The sequence below is a fragment of the Sebastes fasciatus genome, chromosome 5 (assembly GCF_043250625.1).
Source record: "Sebastes fasciatus isolate fSebFas1 chromosome 5, fSebFas1.pri, whole genome shotgun sequence".
Classification (NCBI taxonomy): Eukaryota; Metazoa; Chordata; class Actinopteri; order Perciformes; family Sebastidae; genus Sebastes; species Sebastes fasciatus.
This window is the reverse complement of record NC_133799.1, coordinates 15,572,768-15,594,270: the sequence shown is the minus strand read 5'-3', so window position 1 is coordinate 15,594,270 and position 21,503 is coordinate 15,572,768. Positions and strand designations below refer to the sequence as shown.

Below are 21,503 nucleotides of genomic sequence, written 5' to 3'. Positions count from 1 at the left end.
AATAATAAATATTTACATACGTTTGCATAAAGCAAGGATATTTGCCCACTCCCATGTCGATAAGAGAATTAAATACTTGACAAATCTCCCTTTAAGTTACATTTTGAGCAAATAAAAAATTTGCCATTAATTTGATATTAATCACGATTAACTATGAACAATCATGCGATTAATCGCGATTAGATATTTTAATCGATTGACAGCAATAAGATAATGATCATAATATGTTTGCATGAAGAATCCAGATTTTTCTTTATTCTATACATTGCCTTATATCTATATATGGTTTGGCATCTCTATGGCACAAAGTTATCTTGTTGTTTTTTTTCAATTGACAAAACTGTATTTTTCTTTTGACTCAATTTCACTCTAACACACACATGGCGAGGGCAAGAAATTGAATGTGTCCATAGCATTGAGAGAGCAGGGGAGAGGAGAGGGGCTGGGAAGAGGCTACAGAGAAAGAGAGCAAGGAAAGAAGGGAGAAGGGTGGAGGAGAGGAGAGGAGAGGAGAGGAGAGGAGAGGAGAGGGTGGAGGGGTGGAGGAGAGGAGAGGAGACGGTGAAGAGGAGAGGAGAGGGGCTGGGAAGAGGCTACAGAGAAAGAGAGCAAGGAAAGAAGGGAGAAGGGTGGAGGAGAGGAGAGGAGAGGGTGGAGGGGTGGAGGAGAGGAGAGGAGAGGAGACGGTGGAGAGGAGAGGAAAGGAGAGGGGTGGAGGAGAGGAGAGGAGAGGGATGGAGGAGAGAAGAGGAGAGGAGAGGAGAGGAGAGGAGAGGAGAGGAGAGGAGAGGAGAGGAGAGGAGAGGGGAGGAGATGGTGGAGGAGGAGAGGAGAGGGTGGAGGAGAGGAGAGGAGACGGTGGAGGAGGAGAGGAGAGGGTGGAGGAGAGGAGAGGAGAGGGTGGAGGGGTGGAGGGGTGGAGGAGAGGAGAGGAGACGGTGGAGAGGAGAGGAGAGGAGAGGGGTGGAGGAGAGGAGAGGAGAGGGATGGAGGAGAGAAGAGGAGAGGAGAGGGATGGAGGAGAGAAGAGGAGAGGAGAGGAGAGGAGAGGAGAGGAGAGGAGAGGAGAGGGGAGGAGATGGTGGAGGAGGAGAGGAGAGGGTGGAGGAGAGGAGAGGAGACGGTGGAGGAAGAGAGGAGAGTGTGGAGGAGAGGAGAGGAGAGGGTGGAGGAGAGGAGAGGAGAGGGTGGAGGGGTGGAGGGGTGGAGGAGAGGAGACGGTGGAGGAGGAGAGGAGAGGGTGGAGGAGAGGAGAGGAGAGGGTGGAGGAGGAGAGGAGAGGGTGCAGGGGTGGAGTAGAGGAGAGGAGAGGGTGGAGGAGAGGAGAGGAGAGGGTGGAGGAGGAGAGGAGAGGGTGGAGGGGTGGAGGAGAGGAGAGGAGTGGGTGGAGGAGGAGAGGAGAGGGTGGAGGGGTGTAGGAGAGGAGAGGGTGAGGGTGGAGGGGTAGAGGAGAGGAAGGGGTGGAGGAGAGGAGAGGGTGGAGGAGGAGGAGAGGAGAGGGTGGAGGAGAGGAGAGGAGAGGGTGGAAGAGGAGAGGATAGGGTGGAGGGGTGAAGGAGAGGAGAGGGTGGAGGAGGAGAGGAGAGGGCAGGGAAAGAGGGTGGAGGAGGAGAGGAGAGGGCAGGGAAAGAGGGTGGAGGGGTGGAGGAGGGGTGGTGTTGTGGCGGGGGATTGTCACACGGAGCGCATGAAGCAGAGCCCCACAGAGAGTCAGAGCGACCCGCAGCCAGTCAGTCCACTCTCCTCTCACTGATGCTCTGATCCAGACCAGAAACACACGCAGCCACCAAACACCTCCCTAAAAACTCCACACATCTCAGCGGTAACTCTCTATTTAACACTCGCAACATCTGGAGGAGGACTGGAACAGCCGACGCTGCCTGCAGCTGCTTTTTCTTCTTCTTCTTCTTCTCACTTTCTCTGCGCGACCGGAGAAAGTGGCGCGTCCTTGAAATTAGAAGTTGAGAGAAGAAGAGCGAGAGTTGCTTTCTACGCGGTAAGTGTCGGCTGATAACACACACAAAGTGATTACGTTTGTTTTAATTGCTTTAATTGCTTTAATTGGTTGTGTGATTGCCATGTGTTCTGTCGGCTGGGAAGCTTTGTCGTAGTGTTTTTATCTGAAGTGAGGGAACTTGTGCGCTCTCGCTGGAAAACTGTTCTTTACCATGTAAAGACTTAGAAAATGTGAATTCTTGTAATATAACAGGGTCAAATCTTGAAAAGTCGCCGTATTGTCACATATGCAAAATATAAGCTTTAGGCGATGCATTTTTCAAGTTGTGCAGGTAAAGTGTTTAAGTGGATTCAGTCTGTCACTAAAGCGCGCAAACTTTCATTCCCATCCTGGTTAATTTAACATGTTTAGGTTCATAAACTGAAAAAAAAAGAAGAGAAAAGACTGACGTATAGTTCATAAAAGTGAATCAATGGGCCCAAACTTTACTTTCTTATTTCGGCCTTTTCCAATAATCATTCTATTTATTACATTTCAGTTTAAGAAACTGTGAATGAGCTAATTACGCTGTTTTTATTCCGATTCAAATATATTGTTGTTTTCGTATTAGTTTAAATTAAGCTAAAATTAATTAAACTCCTGTGTGTTTCACATTTTAGATCAGAAACTTTAGATGAGAAACTTTTTTTTTCTCGGATGCTTATTCTCCTTTAAAAAGTCCCACCTCCGATTTTATTTTATTTTATTGGACACAATCAGTATGATTTATTGATTTGCGGAGGAAAAAAAAGAGTAATCTAATTGTTTTATTTTCTGAACGTGTTTGAAGGATTTTCCAAAAATCTATTTGCTTGTACCTCACTATCAAATTCAGCTACGTGTGTGTTTTATTGTCAATTTATTCCGTGGTAATTATTACCAGGCACAGAAGGCCTCCTCCAACCAGCTTCTATTGAAATTAGTCCAAAAGTGTAATTGTTAAAATGCCTCTCGAGTTGCAACTGGGAGTGTTTTTTTTGTATTGGGGATCATAAAAAAAAATCCCTGTGAACTTGTAAAAATTACTTCTTAATAAGAGAGGTCAAATTAATTATTAAAAATCCAGCATGGGAAGGCAGAAAATTATTCTTTTTATTCAAGTTTAAAGTTTAAAGTTTATTTGTCATATGCATTTAAAAGTACAGTGTACAGTGAAATGCAATGAAATGCATTTTACCCTGGCTCTCTCTCTCAGCCCTTCAAATCTATAAATAGTACAGTTGATAAATACTACAATAAATAAGACAATACCAGAGAATAAAATTATAAAACAACCTAAAACATCCATAAAACAATCCACAGCTCTGCAATCATTTAGTGCTACTGTTCAGTAGTCTGACCGTCTGCCTGAGGGTAAAAACTGTCTCTGAGGCAAGAGGTCTGAGCTCTGTAGGCGCTTCCCTGAAGGGAAATAAGAGAAAAGTGTATATGCTGGATTTGAGTGCCTCCATTTGGAAGAAAAAATAAATCTTTTCCAATTTCTTTTCATATAGCTCAGCCTTTTCGCTGTGCTCTGACTCTGTGTCCTCTCCTCTCCTCTCCTCAGCACCACTAACAGGGAGGTGAATGGACCTCCACCGCCCCTTCAAGATGGACAGCCCCTCCTACCTGCCAGCTCCTCTGGCCTCCCCCGCCCTCATGGTCCTCGCCTCCACCGCCGAGGCCGGCCGAGACGCCTCCGTCCCCTGCCAGGCGCCCAGGCCCTTCGGTGTCCCCGCCTCCGTGGAGAAGGACCTCCACCTCCCCTTCCCCTCGGCCTCTTACACCTTCACCTCCATGTACCAGCGCCAGGGCCCCATGTCGGGCACCTTTCCCTCCCGAGACTTCCCGGCCTCCCTGCTCCACCTGCACCCCCAGTTCAACCCGCCGAACCTGGACTGCTCCACCCTGAGCATGCTCAACCACAGCGGGGTGGGCGCCTTCCGACCTTTCTCCTCCCCGCAAGAGGAGAGGGAGTCGGGGTTGTACCACTCGGCGTTCACCCCTGCCAAGAGGCTGAAAAGCTGCTTCCCGGAGGTGGAGGGGAAGGAGTATGACTTCGGCTCCCCGGGAGGCTCCCTCAAAGCCGGGGAGGACTCTGGGAGGAAGCTGTTCTCCATGTCCGGCCTGCTGTCTGATGGAGAGGCTTCATCGAGCCCGGAGGAACGCAAAGAGCACAGTGAGTACACACTCGACTCCCAGACGCACACATCTTATGCACGTCTCGGTATGTAGACATGCACAGCACATCTAAAGCTCACGCACAGTCACTCATCTCACATCTTTAAAGTATGCGGTGAAACATACAGCGTTTAATTGGCACATCTAAGACCTCGCTCACCCTGACATCACAGGGCAGATGACATTTACATATCCTCTACAGCTGCATCGACTAATGGTGACAAATTGAAAGGAGCCTTTGTGAGTAAAGACATATCTGGAAATATTTTCCCTTTTGCACTCTAGTCTTTATCGTAGTTTGGACAAAGTGTTTACAGCGGCTGGCTGGGACTGACTTTGACACAAATAAATTGAATAGTGTCACTTATTCAGCTTAGTGATCATTAGCCACATATGACCATTAGGCCTATTGGAAGTCAGACTTTTCTTGGCGGCTGAGGAACACAAATACATCGGAGCGTGTGGAGGGTTGACACAGGAGGAGTGAGAGTTGGAACGAATGACACCCTGTCAGAGATAACGAGGTGGCAGAGATAGAGAGGAAGGGATGGAGGAGGATAGAGAAAGAGAGAGAGAGAGAGGAGAGACGCGGCGATGCGCCTCAGCTTCCCAACGACAACCCTCAGCTCAATATGGCCGCCCACACCAGCCGTCTGATTTGTTGACAAATGAGTGGGAGAGGTGTCAGTCAGTGCGGCGCGGAGGGAGAGCCGCTCCTCATTACTCCCGGGGATAATTGCCCAACGACGCGGGGGCACAACACTCGCCTCAGAGGGAGAGAGGGGGTGGGGGAGAGAGAGGGAGCCGGGAGTCAGGGAGGCAATGCTAGGCATGATGGGAAATCAAACCCCCTCAGTGGCGGTCGCCAGAGGAGCGCCTGACAGATGAAAGGGACCAGAGGAAGACAGAGAGAGGAGAGAGAGAGCAGCCGGCAGATCAGAGGGGGACACCATCGAAAATAATGACAATGAGAAGGGGGGGGCATAGATGTACAGGGGCGAAGACAGGGGGGCGGGGGGTGACGCTGATACACGCTCTCATACATATCACCTAAAGGAAACTTTCATCCCACACATAAAGGGCGGGAGCAGGGACGAGTTGTCTTAAGAAAAGTTTGGATTTGTGTGCCTCTATGCATATGTGTGTGTCTTTGTTGAAACTTGCTGATTTTGTCGCTGGTTTGGTGGCTGAGTGACAGGGCCGGGGAGGCGGAGTGGCAGCAAGGAATCTCAATATGGAATTTTAATAAGGACGGGAAAGGAAAGAGGATGCCAGCCAGCCAGCCGGCGTGCTGCTGCTGCTGCTGGTGTGAGAGGTGTGTCTGTCTGACAATGTTTGCTCTGTGCACTCGTGCATGCGTGCTCCTCTCACCTCCTGATTTTGGGAATCTCATTTGGGGAATGTTGACAAGGACAAAAGACGAGGAGGAAGAGAACATGGGGAGCGTCTCTCCTCCACAAAAAAAAATGAGTTTGGGAAGAAAAAAAATGGATTGGTGCACATTGGAAGCTGCTTTTCCAGCTTTATCCAATTAGATTGGAGCTCAGGCAAACTAAGAGCTTTAATGCAATTGAGCTCCCGGCACTTTTCTAAGTCTGACATACACTTGTTCCTCTTGACTGGGTAGCAGACAGTCACTTCAGGACCTAAAGTCTTAACTGTTAAGCTTGAAATCTTCTTGGGTTTTGAGAGTGTGTCTATACTGCTGTGGCGACGGCGATGCAAATACTCTCTGAAGTACAAACTAAACCATAAAAACCTACTTTTATACTTTTTAAGTTTTCTTCATAATTGAAATGTCCTTCTGTTGGGTTACGTGTTCTCCCCGTGTCTGTGGGTTTCCTCCAAGTGCTTCGGTCTCCATGTCAGGTGTTAAGCAAGGCACTGGCCTTAAAACTGAATGGAGTTGGTCCCTGGTGGTCAACTAAATGTTGAAGTATTTTTTAATCTGGAGTGAAATGATGATGCTTATATCGACTGTCCTCTGAACAAATCAAAACGTTTTGAGGCCATGACACATAGTCTCCAGTTCTGAGCACAGATGACCAAGTGCTCCTTGTCAGTCCACACAACATGCAGGTATAGAGCACCTCCTCCCATCACTGCCGGTGGACATCTCCTTCTGTCCGTTTAGCATCTGTCTTCTGTCGATTTTTCCCTCCCGGTCTCTGTTTTATCAGGGAATGTCTGAGACGCACGGTGTGCTCTCTGACAGCTGTTCAAACAGCCACGCTCGCTTTCAAAGGGCAGATGTCTTCACTGGAGCGAGTCATGCTTATTTTCCTCAGGGAGATGCTTTCCGCCGCAGGCCCGAGCTGGAACTAAAATGGCCCTTTACCAGAAACACCAGTTGGGAAACCGGAGGAGTGGAGTGGCAAACACACACCGTGGCCAGACGCTGACAGAGTGGTGTGTGTATGTATGTGTGTGTGTGTCTGTGTCTTACTGTAGTGGCAGAGCTGAGTGAGAGCTGTGATAACTGGAGCCAGATGTTTGAGAGCCCCTGTGTTGTGATACTTGTTACACGCCAAACGCCTGGTTGTGGCTGTCAGAGAAGTGAAAACCTTCACCTGCAGAGTAGACAAAGAGATCCACGAAGGCCACTGAACAAAAAAGATGTTATCCAGCTGGCAGTATAACATATTGTATCAGCAGTGGTGGAAGAAATATTAAGATCTTTTATTTCAGTAAAAAGTACTAATACCACAATTTAAAAAACACGTTGTTACAAGTAGAAGTCCTCACTATGCAGACAAATTGGCTCTTTAGTTGTTATGTTATTATATATTATAATATTAGATTATTATTGTTGATGCAGTAACATGTGATATGCATTTTAATGTTTTAGCCGGCTGCAATAGAGCTATTTTTAATATTTGTTATACTGTTGGGCGATTTAATTGACTATAAAACAATGCATTGTATTTCATATACTCATTATATATTTTTTAAAATCTTCTTCTGCAAAGTAGCTAGTGACTAAAGTCATCAAATAAATATAGTGAAGTAAAAAGTACAATATGTCCCTCTGAAATGTAGTGGAGTAGAGGTAGGAAGTAGCATAAAATTAAAACACTCACAAGTAACTCAAAAATGTAATTAACTACAGTGCATGTTCTTTCCCCCAATGTTTATCAGTGAGATCACGATTTAATACAACTTTCTCACCTCCTTCTTTTCTCTACTTTAACAAATAACCTCGCTGACCTGAAGCCAGTTTCATAAAAGCGATCTGTGAGCGCTGCAAATCCTGTTCATAAATGTTTGTCGCTCGCAAATTACAGTAGAGCCTGCACGTCTCTTGCATGCTTATCCATGAGTCGCTGCAAATAGGCAGTTTTTTTTATTTGTGAAACATGTCAAAATGAATGAGAAAGGAGCATGATCTCATGTTGTAAATTAAGTGAAACAGTCCTGCTGACAACGCCAACAAAACAAAACTTTACAGTGTCAGTTGCAACATTTTATCAGACATATTCTCAATTTGTAGTAGAGCTGTCCTCGAACAAAAAAACAAAACGTAGTCGACTAACACTCATACGATTTTGTCGACTAATCAATGAGTTGATTTAATCGACAGATCTGTGAAACTGAGTTCCTCCACAAAGAATCACACAAAGGCACCACTTTAAATTTTGTGTTTACCAGAGATGTGATCATAAGTTTCTTGGAAATAAGCATAAGAAATTACTAATTGACTAAGAGGGGGCAGCCCTAATTTGTATTACTAGCATATACCTGGACCAATTACAGACAGATTCACAGTCTCGTAAATGAGAGTGGCGTTTTTTTTTTGTTGTCAATGTGATTTCTTTTTTTTTAAATTTGAGTTCAGTCTACTATCTAGTTGTTTCCTGTCATGCATGTTCTGACGGCCAGCTGGCATTTTTTTGCTGTTTGTGACTTTTAACTGAAAATAATGTGGGTGAAGCACATCAGTCTGCCTTTATCAGCATTGCCAGTTCTTTGACGTCAACTTGGTGTCGACGACATTACATTTCAAAATATTCCCTTTCTAAATAACTCTTCACCTGTACAATATACTGTACATGCACAATTAATTTGAGTATTATTTTATTTACTTACTTCACTTTGGTAAGATGATACTTGAAATCTTAAATAGGCTAGTATTGAATCTGACTATAGGTATTTAACACAAACACAGCAACACAACACAACATGTGCTCCAGGCCTTTGAATCAGTGACGGGCTGTTGAAGACTCCTCTCACGGGGATAAGAGGGCGCTGAGAGACTCGCCAGATCTTCACCTGAGTGAAAAAGAAATCCTGCAGGAAGTTAATAGAGGGGAAACATGTAAGCGTAACACACATTGAGGATTCTCCACCAGATGTGCGCAGAGTGTAAGTGTCCTCCACGGTCGGTTATTCACGGGTTGTTAGCGGACTAGTGCGGCGCCCGAACACAATCAATATTACACAGATTCATCTTAGATTTGGCACGTGGATTATCTCGGTGGTGAAGTTTGACGGGTTTGAGCTTGTTCCAGACACGGCTTACATGCTTAGTGTGTGTGTGTTTGAAGGAGCACACGTTTAGGTGATGTGACTTAGATGTTAGTATATTACTGCTGTCAGGAGCTTGTGGTCATTCAGTCATTAAACAAGTAAAATAACCACAGTTTGAACCTACCAGCAGTGCATGTGTGTGCATACTTTTCAAACACTTATTTGTGCAAGCACACACACACACACACACACACTAGGTCTAGCTATGTGTGCTGATTTGATAACAGGGACGCCGCCTGCGCACCGTGTTTTCCGTGTAGCAGTCGTTGACGGCTGCTCGTATTGAGTGGAGCTTCCTGCTGAAAGACACGGTGTTTACATCCCACAGGCAGGCCGCATGAGATCAATAGCAACCACTCGATGCTCATGCATACACATATAGTATCCGCTGCCCGCTATTATTCCCAGGGTGTATATCAGGTGGACTTGCATGTGCACTCCATGCATCAACAGTCACACTCACCATATGCCTAGTTGCTTTTTTATGTTCCTCTTTGTTTTGTGATCTTGTGTCGGTGCGATCTGTCACGAACAAAGTTTGGTAAGAAAACTGAATTAATTTCAAGGTGTAAACATGGACAACACAAGTGGAAGTGTTAGCTGATAGAAAGATACTAGGAAAAAGACGAGAGAACAAGCATCCAAGGTGAATTCAGACAAACAAATGTCATGAAATCATGACAAAACAACATGTCAAAAACAATAGTTGATCTGAGTGTTTTTAATCTTTACTCAAGTTTAACACCAACACGCATTGGTAAATCCTTTCAGAAACCATTTAATAACTTAAAAAAGAAAAGAAAAGAAAAGAACTGTGATTTCATTTTTACCTGACAGCATCACACACTGCATCCTCTGTGTTGTTCATCCTGTTTTTAAAGCTACGTGACATGTGCACCCAGCTCTCTCGCTGACCACACTGGTAGTCTTGTTCTTGATTTCAAACACTCGGGGAGGAAGCATTACAATATTAATGGTGGTTGTGTTTGATGTGAGAGCACGCCGCGGTCGACTGTTCCCCCTCCTGTTGTGATGGTAGTTTGTTCTCCTAATGTTCTCCCAAGTAAAAGAGGCTTTCATCCTGGCAGGAGGGGAAACTCTTCTTGGCTTTTTACCTCCTTCCCTTCATCCTAAAAGGGCTGGGGAGAGCAAACGTGGACTGTTTTTTCCTCATGTATTTAGATTTATGTGTTGTTTTATACGTGATTGTGTATTGTGTGTGTGTATCTGTGTGTGTTTGTTACGGCCTCCATGCAGGCCGGTGTATCTTCAAACGTTTCAGTGTGTCAGGCTGTGCGGACCACACGGCTTGTCGGAGACAGACAGGATTTCTATAAGTCTGGCGGTGGGGCTTTACAGTAGCGTGGGGAAATCTCTGTGTGTGTGTGTGGGGGGGGGGTCTTTTGTGGTGACCATCAGCACCTGTTAGACGGTCAACAGAATGTTCTGCCGAAACATGAGTCATAACACATCTTGTAGTCGCCGTATCTGCCTCCATCGCCTACTGTGATCGGCCCACACGAACAGCGCTGCTTCTCTGTCAAGACAGAGAGGGAGGCTCGAGTGTGTGAGAGAAAGACAGACAGATAGATAGGAGAGAGGGAGAGGGTCATAATGAGTGCAGGGCCCAGGGGTCGTTAAAACAGCAGCCTTGTTTTAACAGAGGCCATCTTTCCTTCTTCCCCTCTCTCCGTTTTCCCTCTTTCTACTTCTCTCTACGCACCTGATCGACTTGCATCACAGCTGCCTCTGATCTCACATCAAAGACCTGGTTAGTGTATGTGTGTGTAGGAAAGGCTTGGGGTAAAGGCAGAGGGGGTATTTTTTTCTGTAGCAGAAGTGGCACACACACACACACACACACACATACAACCTCACATCTTTCTGTCGTGTCCCCGGAGCCCAACAAATCAGTCAGGCAGATAGAGAGGGCAGGGAGGCCAAACGCTGGGGTTAAACACATGCTGCTGAGGAGCAGCGCAGACAGACAGCAAAGACCACACCAATCCAGCTGCACGCCTGGATGGCAGCCAGGAACTCACACACACACACACACACACATACACACACACACACACACACACACACACACACACATATATATGATATAGAGTATGTGTGTGTTTGCCTTGTGTCACACACAGACCTCATTACAGCATGTCACTTGTGCTCGTTGCAAGTCTCCCAGCCGTGGAGGAGCTTGACGGAAGCCAATACTGTACGTCAAAGGCACGCCAGGCGTGATAGCTTCACTTTCCAAATACATGACGTCCCGACATCATTCAGTGGCTTCATAAGCAGGAGTGGCAGCCATTATAGATTATCAAATGTGCATTTTTTTTGTATTGTTTTTGAATTTGAATAAAAGGAAGATATTTTTAGGGGACTGCAAAGTGTCCGGGTGAAAGAGCGGAATTATCAGAGCATGGACTCCCTCATTTATGCATGTGCAGCCTGGTCTCCTAAAAATTGTGTAAAACTGCATACGTCTCGAGGCAAATGTATTTTGTCATGGTTTTTGATGTATCACAAATACATTTGTATTGATAGTCCGCGTAGGAGGGACTCATTTTAATCGTTATGTTTTTATTAAACCTAATTAAACCGAAGTTTTGTTGCCTAACGAAGTAGTTTTGTTTTGTTTTATTTAAATTTCATAGTTATTTTAAGCCAAATCATGATGTATTTTTACGAAACCTAACCAAGTAGTTTTGTTGCATTTTTTGTTTTGTTTTGTTCCAATTTAAAATGTTAACCATGTGTTTAAAACTGTTTAAAAGTGCGTTCATAATCCGGGAGAAAATACGTTTCCCTCGAAATGTAATTGAGAATGCGGTTTAGTTGTATGGGAACGTAATCTTGTAGGAGACAGGGTTGGGATGTGACAGTTCAAACATGTTAAAGCCCAGGAAACAGTACAGATTACTTACACATGCATCCTTAAAGATCCACTGATCGATTCAGTCACTTCCAGTGTCGCTTAGCTGTTCGCAAGCTCCCATCAGTGAGGGTGCAACCGTTGCCTCAAAGGTCAAAGTTTGCCAGGATTGACCCCCTCACCCCGCTGTGTAGGGGTGTAAACACTCCCCCAATTCTCCTCAGAGAATAGCATTGGGTCTGGGCCATAAATCACAGGCCTGATAATTGATACGAAAACAGCAGTCCAGCAGTATATAACCTTTTACGTGTCGTCTCAACTCTTTATTATGGTGCTAATGAGTGGCCGCGGATCAGGGTTAGAGCCGCGAGGAAAGGGGGTAGTGGTGGTGGTGTGTGTGTGTGTGTGTGTGTGTGTGTGTGTGTGTGTGTGGGTGGGGGGGGGGGGTTCACCTCAGTAAAATACAGGCTACTGGCTACTTACACACACACATAAATACATAAATACAGGAACTCATGTGCACTTAACACACACACCAGAGGGCAGGCAGACGCTCAACTACACACAGGAAGTCACTCACACTGAAGGATATGCGCGTATGCAAAACATTCCCTCACACACACATGTATAATATGCAAACACACACACACACACACAGTGGCTGGCAGGCTCAGCAGTGTCCATTACAGGCTGCCATTAGTATGGAGATTGTGCTAATTGTCCCCACAGACCACACAGGCAGCGCTCAGCAGGCCCGCTGCGAGTCTGTGAGGCCGAGTGAGAGCCGGGACTCTGCTTTACACATCCCATTGTCTCGGTCGCGACCCTATTAGTGCAATTACAAATCAATCACTGAATGATTATGGGATGCATGCTGTGGATTGTTTCAATGTAAATGACACCATTATAGCACATCAAGTTGCTACGGTAGCAGAGTTTCACATAAGAAAAGTCTTTCACGCCGTGAAATATCCACAATAATAATCCAGTTCAGAGAGTGAGTTGAAAATGTGTCCTGTGGGATCATCAAACAGGTTTCCAGTGCAATTTTACCTGTTTTGAGAATTTTAATAAAAGTTTTTTCATTGGAAACAGGTGTCTAATTGCCCTATTGTGGCATTTTTTCGGTCATTATTAGAAATATGGATTTATTCTAATTGTAGAAGATCAAAGTGTAACTGCAAGTTTATTCATTTTATGAAGGACACGAGTGTTACATTCAAAAGTTATTAGTAATTACACCAGCAGACAGTAATTGTTGATATATTTGACTTATATTGGTCTTTTATTCATAATCTCTTCTGATAGGACAAAAATGCTGCTGATGCTTTATGTTGTGTTGAAGCCTGTGACCTCAACTAATTCTAATGCTGATTATTAAATCAGAATCTAAATAATATAAAAAAAATATTTATGTGTTATGATATAAGATTTTTTAAATCATAATGTGGGTTTTAAAGGACATGTTAAAGCCCTATAAAGTATAAACAAACTGTTTTCAGACACATTTCCATTCAGCCAAAGACATACAATACTTAATTATATTTATATCAATAATATTTATTTATAGAAATTTGTCGTTATCAAATATCCACTAAAATATCATCAGCTTAAATCCGCTTTGGGAAATATGGATATTACTCTCTTGATGTAATGAAAATGTATTTTAGTCAAGCCTGTTTAAAACATGTTTGTCTTGTATCACTTTTTTATGCCGGTATATTGAAAATAAATAATGAAGGGTGTTTACCAGAGATGCAAAACCGAACCGTAAAAAAACAAACCGCTCAATGACGTACGAACCGAACCGCGGGCTTGTTGAACCACTAATACAGGCCGGTTAATTATTTGATGAGTTGCCATAGACATAGAAGAGGCAATTATCTGAACATAGACCTACTTGACCATTAAGTAGCCTTATTTCAGGTATAAAATCATTGTTATGGCTTTATATAATATAGAAATATCATTCATTACTATCAATCAGTCTATCTATTCATACTTTTTGGAGTTCAAACGCTTTGGAAATGGTTATGTCTTTCTTCTCCCTTATGTGCATTACAAACGGAACCGAAACCGTGACCCAAAAACCGCAATACAAACTGAACTGTGGGCTTGCTGAACTGCACCACTAGTATTTACAAGCTCTTTTTCCTCTGAGATGCATATTTTAGTGTAAAATCCATCACACACACTGAGTCAGTGTCTCTCTACTAAGTTAACTTTGACTATAGGGGGCTTAACCGATAATGTCTATAACCAATAATTGATTGCTTTTGATTAGTTTTATCTGGAATCACAGTTTGAACTATGTTGCTTGTACCTACGTGGACTCCTCTGGGTGGGCCGGTTCAGGGTCCTGCAGACTAGAGAGGGTCCAGTCTCATTAGCAGCGGCTGATCAGTCGCGTAGAGAGGAGGTTGAACTGTGAGCGGCTCCTGTGTGACCCCGCCGAGCGAGAACACAGAGGAGAAGATCTATACCCGCTGGCGCTGCCACAGGCCTCTTTGTTCTCCTGTGTTTGCTGACGGGGGAGATCGGAGGGGCGTATCGACGGCGGGGGCTCACGCCGCGCCGCGCTCACCGGGGCTACACAGGCGGTGTGTGTGTGTAAATGATATATACAGTACACCCATTTCTTTGTCACACACAAACCATTACAATGTGTGCATATTCACACTCTTTCACGACACACAGTAAAACTATCAGCAGCAGTGATTTCTAGTCTGATGTGGAGGGTCGTCGTCCGTCCACTCGAGAGCGTTGTATTAAAGCTCAATATATCTTCCTCTCAACGAGGCTTCAGGGTCGAGTGCTGGGATACCACACACAGCACGCAGGGATGCCCTTTATCCTCAACAGAAAGCAGCCATACAAGCATTATTTACTGCCCACCATTGTCTGCAGTCTAATGCTTAAACCACACAATAGATTTCAGCATTTAGGCAACTTACTTGCAAATATTTGAATGCGGAATTAAAAGTATTTCATTACACGGAGGGGACACAATATCTCGTACTTGTATAATCTAATTGAATCCAACACAACAGTCCTGCAACAAATATTTACTTTATTTACTTTAATATCTACTTTGTGATGTTCACAATTTTACATTTTTGTTGGTTGGCATTATTTAGTTCTACTGTACGGTTGTTTTGGGAGGCTGAGGTCGTGGTGTGGTTGTATTTGGTTGTATTGAATGTCCGTGGCAATGTCCACTCCTCTCTGGATCACATGATAAAGAGTTTACACATTAGTTTTAGCAGTTATTTTACGGTAACATCCTTAAAATTGCCGGAAAATGACAGAAAATGTAGGCAGCCACAAGAAAGTTACCGTGTAACCCTGTCCATATGCTGTAAATCTGAGACTTTTCTAGGAAAATTAAAACATCTGCTCAAAATAATCATAATAATTTACATTTAGACAAATGCTTTCCTAGATATTAAAAAAATAGTTTTCTAGTTCCAAGTTTTATTATGAAGTAATCCTCAAAGCTCAGTGCTTTAAATTCCCGATTCCTCTCTCTCTTTGTGTTACTGAAGATAAGCCGCTCAATCATCTGCATCTTTCCACCATTTGAAGATAAAACCATCGTCATCTGCCATAATTGTTTGCTCATCCAGGCAGACACAATAACATCCTTTAGGAAGTGTGACTAACCCAAACACAGGTGTGTCACAGAGCGCCAGGTGCTCGTGGTCCTCTGGTACCAGCAGCAGTCAACACTGTTTCTGACAGTATCAGATGTTATCAGATGGCTTATCTGTGATGATGAGGCTGAGGGGGGGGGAGACGCTGGGTGGTGTCCGAAAAGTTCTGACTGGAGGCCTGTTACCAGAGCGATTGAGGCCCAATGCGGGGCTGCAGGGGGAGCACAACAAGTTAGATTTTGTTTGAAGTGTATTAGCGTGTCTCTAATGGCTGAGGCTTCCGCTGCTCACCTGCACTTCATAAAGTGTATGTGGGACAGGTGAGGGGGAAGCAGGCGGGTGTGTTTTCTTTGGTAGAGCAGGACAGTGCGTGTCAGCTGCCCCAAATTACCGGCTGAAAAGGAAAATGACGCTCAGAACATGTTAACTACACAAACACAGCGATTGATTTACCTTGCATGTTCTGTTGTTTTCTGGCATTTCGGTGTGGTGGTGTGTTTTTATTATCAGGGCTATCCTCAACCAAAGAAATTCTTAGTTGACTAACACTCATACGATTTTGTCGACTAATCTATTAGTTGATTTAATCGACAGATCTGTAAACGTTTCTCCACAAAGAATTAACAAAAGCGCCACTTTAAATCTTGTGTTTATCAGAGATGTGCTCATAAGTTTCTTGAAAATAAGTCATTCAGCATGAAAAAGCATAAAAAACGACTAATCAACTGAAGAAATCTTCAGTTATAGTCGACTATACTGTTTGTGTTTTAAGTCAGGGTTTACTCTCACTACGTTGCTTGCTCTTCTTCTGGAGGTTTATCTTCTCTGCTCTCTTTCTTCCCTTCCTCTTCTCTCTCATTCCTTTCTTTTTGTTTGTCATATGTATTTTTATTAAAACAAATCAAAAGAAAAGTGCATAAATTAAATGACTTAAGAGGAAAGAAAAAAAACCACGACCCTAACCAGGCGTCAACCGATCATCTAAGAGCTCTCTGATAAAGAGTCATTATGAGAGAAAAGCAATGAAGGAGGGCCAAATGTTCTTAAAATCCTCAAGCTTTTCCTTTACAATGCTTTACTGAAGGTGGTTCTGGTGTTGTAATAAAATTAGTCATTCCTCTCTTTTTCCTCTCCATTTCTTGTAAGTCTTTTTCTTCTTTCTACTCCTTTATTTTCCCAGCAAACTCATCTGGAGTCATAATGACAGGACTTATGTTCAGATCTTTTTTTGTTACATATGCGAATAACTGTACATTGAACCTCTCGCCACCATCTGGGAACCTCATCTGAATTTTCAGCGTGTGCCTCGTGCACCTGATAGCAGCACTAAGAGCGCAGTAAACCCACTGTTTTTTCTCACTAAAGAAAACACTCACCTTTCTCTCATTGAGTCTGGTTATTTTAAAATTGCCAAAACTGCGGCGTGATGTTTGTGTAGGGAGTTAAAGAGCGAGCGACAGAGCCCTGATGGTGCGTGTGCCTGCAGTGCAGCGCTGAACGTGTCAGAGTTGGCACCACAGTCGCCCACTTGATGCAAAAAAAAGCTCAGGCGTGATCTCTGGGGGTTTATTTTCAGGGCATGTTGGGAAATATAAAAAATCACTCACTGATGGAGAACCAGGCGAAACACCAAAAACTGAAGCAAGTTACAGGATGCAAGAGTAGAGCTCTCTGCTGTAAGAAAATGGTCCCAACTGATCAAATATATAGTAAGAACTCACTTTTGTAGTCTGTACAGTTGTTGTTGTACCACTGATGAGTCCTTCTATAATTAAACTCCTCAGTGAGTTCAACACACAGTGACACACTGTTTGTCCAAGACTGTTTAGAAAAGTTGAGTACTTGACGCAAGCAACAGAGCAATCCTCTCATTTTCTCCTTATTAACCACTAATTGAGAGAACGAGCGAGAGGGGAAAAGAAAATGAGAGCGAAGTGATGAGGAGACGATGGAATAATAAGAGAGAGAGAGAGGTGGAGAGAGTATTAATGTGTATTAATCAGTGGTCCGGGTAATAGTGATCTGTATTTTTCTAATTAGCCTCTAATGAGGGATTGTGATCTGTCTATTAGCTTCTTGATGTCTCTCTCTCTCACACACACGCAAACGAACAAAGAGTGGTTGAGACGATCATGACAGGAGTAATGTATAGATTTGAATCAACATGCTTCAACCCGCACACACATACACAAAAAGAAAAGAAAAAATATATTGCAGCAATCACACCAGTACATGAAATGTGTAAAAGCTCACAGCAGGCTCACACATGAGTTAATGTGTTACTTACTTCCAGAGGAAGGCACTCATTGAAACCCAACAATCTCTGGCAGTGTTTTGTGCCAATTGGTTTAATGGCTGCTAAAAATGTTAACAAGCAGGGCGTTGATGTCGCCATTGTCTGCACAATGGCAACTTTTCAGGAGCTAACAGAAGCACCCTTTGTGTTTTTCAACTTGATCGCTACTTTTTGGTTTAAAAGTGTTTACAAACTCCAAGAGCGGTCGATTTTTTAAAACCATACAAGACTTTATAATCCGTAAAACTGGATGAAAATGTAAAATGTCACTGAGGAAAAACCTGGTAAAAATTAACTCAAGTTCAACCGATTATGGCAATTGATTGCCTGAAGTGTGTTGAGAGAGGTTCAGGTCCTGATAGTGTGATATAGTGCGACAGAGTTGGATCTCTGTGTATTTCCGTCTGTCTAGCGAGTGCAGGTTGATGGCATCAGAGTGAGTGACAGGCCACCGGTGAACATCTCCTTCGCTGTCCGCCGTCAGCGGCTTCTTGATCCACCGCCACTGCTCTGACTTTGACAGACAGCAGTCAGCAAACGGATGTCAAAGTCTGGATTTAGCATTGGGCATGGCCCAGAGTATGAGCTCGATTACGTCAGGAGGATCATAACTGCTGACGTTTGATAGATGACAGTATAGATGAGGAGAGAGAAAAGGGGGAAGACATGCAGGTAGATGTCCTTGATTTGGGTCTTTGATATGATTTTGGACCTGATTCAAAACAAACCTGTGAAAACTAACCTAAACCATTTTTTTTTTAACAAGAGACCATATCCCAAAGAAACCAGAAGACAGTCAGAACCAGGACCCAAGAATTAGACCGGATCCACAATGCCCAAACAGGACTTGAACCGACCATAATAGAGAGAGAACAGCTTTTACATCTTTGTCAATGATTTGCATAAAAGACGTTTACCTCCTTATACCAGTGCTTCTTTTCTTCTTCCTCATGTTGGACGTTTTTCCTATTTTTCCAAAGTTCACACCCACCATGTCACCTCTGCTGATAGCGAGTTTGCTCGGATCCACTCAAGTAGTCGACATTTTGAAACAAAGATCCCAAACCCGCAACAATAAATTGGGCAACGTATTCTCATACAACGCTTCGTGTGATATTTTACCAAAAGTTATTCCTCATTTTTTGTGCGTTTTCCTACGAATGTCCAGCGTCAATTTCCGCTCCAGTCTTTTCAAAATAAATTTCCGTCTTCACAGGAAAGAACTTGGTTAGGTTTAGGAAAAGATCATGGTTAAGTTACGCCGTACCGGAAATGGCATAACTTAAGTACTGAAGTTCCATGACAAAAACTACGTAGTTAGGTTTAGGAAAAGATTTCGGAAGTGGCGTAACTAAAGTACGGAAGTTACATGCCAAATAAATCTGCGTTAACTTCTGGGACACGAATAGTGGTCTCCTGGGTGAAAGTCTGGTGTTTTTTAACCCACCCCAACCTCCTTCTTAAGCGCAATTTGTGCTCTTTTTACGTCCTGGTTCACAATTACGTGGATTACATACGAATTGATTTTGTGGGCTGTATACGAATTACAGTGCATTTACTTTTTGTATGTATAGCTACGAACGGTGTATGAGAACAGCCTGGATTGGGACGCTACCTGACCCAATCAGGCTTGGACCACATCCAACTCAGATCTTGGGTTGGGCCTCAGTTACGGAACCAAGTGGACCTGTGAAGACCTCTAGTGTTCATTAATGTTGCACTTTTTTTTTTAAAAAGAGCTTAATTGGCTTTTATAAGCTCTGCCCCCACCATGAATCATCAGCCTTGATGTTATTCAGATATTTCAGAACAAAACGCGTCTAATAGACCTGCAGCTATTCCCCCATGAACTGCCTCGTAAGTAGCCTCATATCACCGCAAATACCCAAGGACAGTCCTAACTTTCCCCCCTGACTTCCACTCCCTCTCTCCAATCTGTAAGTCACTATCAAAGATCATTGAGCCATGCATCTCAATGAGGGCCAGATTGATTGGTTGGAGCGAAGCGGAGGCAGCAGGGTTCGATCTTTGCCCTCAGGTCCTGAGAAGGGAAATATGGTCACAGGGACACAGTCGCGCAGCTACCCAGTCGACTCTCCATCAACGAGATGATTGGACGCACACATGCTGAGCCACGCCCGCACCCGATGGAACAATTGTAGTGACTAATGGAGAAGATGAGAGAGAGAGAGGAATTGGGGGTTTGTGCGCTGATTGACCCGTGGTCAGAGAGGTTATGTCCATTGATCTGTAGGGCAGAAGAAAAGGGCTTTGGCCTGAGGTGCTTCAGAATGAGTCTATTTGGGGTTTAGGATTCCTGTCCGTTCCCACCAGGAGCTTTTTCATCATCTGACTCCTCGGGACTTACAGCTGCCGTCTCCCGTTGTCCACATAATGCACAGAGCACTACAGAGGCCAAAGGCCAATCAATGTTCTACAAGAGGTTGATACAGATCTTATTAGTCAATGAATGATCATTAGTGGTCTAACGAGGCATTGATTTGTGCAACGGCCAAAGGTTGCGGTGGTTGTGGTGAGTGTCTTTAATACATTAAACACAATTGATTGCAGAGTAGAAGGGATATTTTTGAAGGATGCTGGAATTAGATCGGACAGTGAGAGATTTGAGGTCAAGCCAGGAGAGGGAGTGTGCCTTCATGGTTAGGACTGAACACGGATCCGAGCAGCACATTTGCGTTTTGTGTATTACCGGTGTAGCAATTCTGCAATTAATAAAAAGCAGATATCTAGAAAGTAAGTCAAAGGCAGCTAAACTTGCTGTTTCAAAGGCTGGAGCAGCAGCCCTTTGAAAGCTGAGGAAATGACTCTGCTCATAGCAGATGTGTTACTACAGGGCCTATTATGTTGCTCATTAAATACCCAACCTCTCAATAGGCCATTATTTCCCCAATAAAAAACAAACGGCGGCCTGCATACTTTCCCCTCTCCCCCCTCCGCTTCAGAGGTTAGTTCTACCTCACAGACGGCAAAAAAGCCTGACTAATATCCTGCATGTGATGCTTTTAAATAGGAAGCAGGCCGCGGGATAGGGTGGGGTACAGGTGTGGCAGGAGCCAATGGCTTTTATAGCCCTCCATCTCCTCTGAAAGTGTGCCAAGGACCTGCCTCCACAACCCACCGCTGCAGTGTTAGCCGCCAAGCGTTAACTTCACTCCCCCCGCCAATCTCTACATGCCTACTGGTTATATAGAGTCTGTGCTTGTTACGACTTTATAGAGGGATTTCTGATGTGCTTAGAGAATTGTTTGATGATTGGGATAATGATGCCAGTTGGAGTGAGTTGTCTCAGCACTTTATCGCCAGTGAACACAGAGAGAAAAACAGAGCCAGCCAGCCGGCGCAAAACGAGCTCCACATCCTCCACATCCTCCCCTGGACGCTCGCTCGCATACGTCCCCTGCCATTCAAAGCCGTCCAATCCTCCTCATGTCAATCATAATTATACCACGTCCACAGGTTTGTCACCGGGGGGACGTTCGTCACCATGTCTCCCCTGCAGAACAGCCTTTTCATGCCCCAGCATAATGTCAGCGGGTGACATCCAGGCCTGATGTGATGTGGCATTCACTAAAGGTCACGTTAGGCATCTCCGCTCCGTCTGCATCAGCAGAACTGGCAGCCGTCATATGGGCGCTGGCATCGGCCATTACCCAAGCCCTCGGGGGGACTCGGCGCTTTAAGGATTTGTCAGCGGGATTCTGATCTCTCTGTTGCAGTGGCGAACACTGAACGCGGGACAGTCTTGACGCAGAACAACAGAAACTGGATTTGACCATCAATCACATCAACGGGGACGAGGAGGACGCCGGTATCTTGTTTGTTTTCAAAAACATGAACTTTACTATCTCGTGATGCTCTTGATAGTGGAGACGGGGCGCAGACATATCGCAGCGCTCTGATGGGTTATTCGCCCCAGGGGTGTGTTCTCTTCAAATCCACGGGGAGATAAGAGATTGTATTGAAGCTAATCTG

At 44.3% G+C, this 21,503-nt stretch overlaps 1 protein-coding gene across 2 annotated transcripts in view; it reads left to right on the top strand.

Moving 5' to 3' along the window:
- Positions 1-1,601: 1,601 nt before the first annotated feature.
- The window catches only part of rnf220b (ring finger protein 220b), a 36,057-nt gene continuing 16,155 nt past the window's right edge, over positions 1,602-21,503 (top strand). For both annotated transcript variants that reach the window (XM_074635279.1, XM_074635278.1), the window contains exons 1-2: positions 1,602-1,996; positions 3,543-4,154. In XM_074635279.1, coding sequence (XP_074491380.1) covers positions 3,563-4,154 — 592 coding nt within the window. In that variant the 5' untranslated portion in view covers positions 1,602-1,996; positions 3,543-3,562. The remainder of the gene's footprint in view (positions 1,997-3,542; positions 4,155-21,503) is intronic.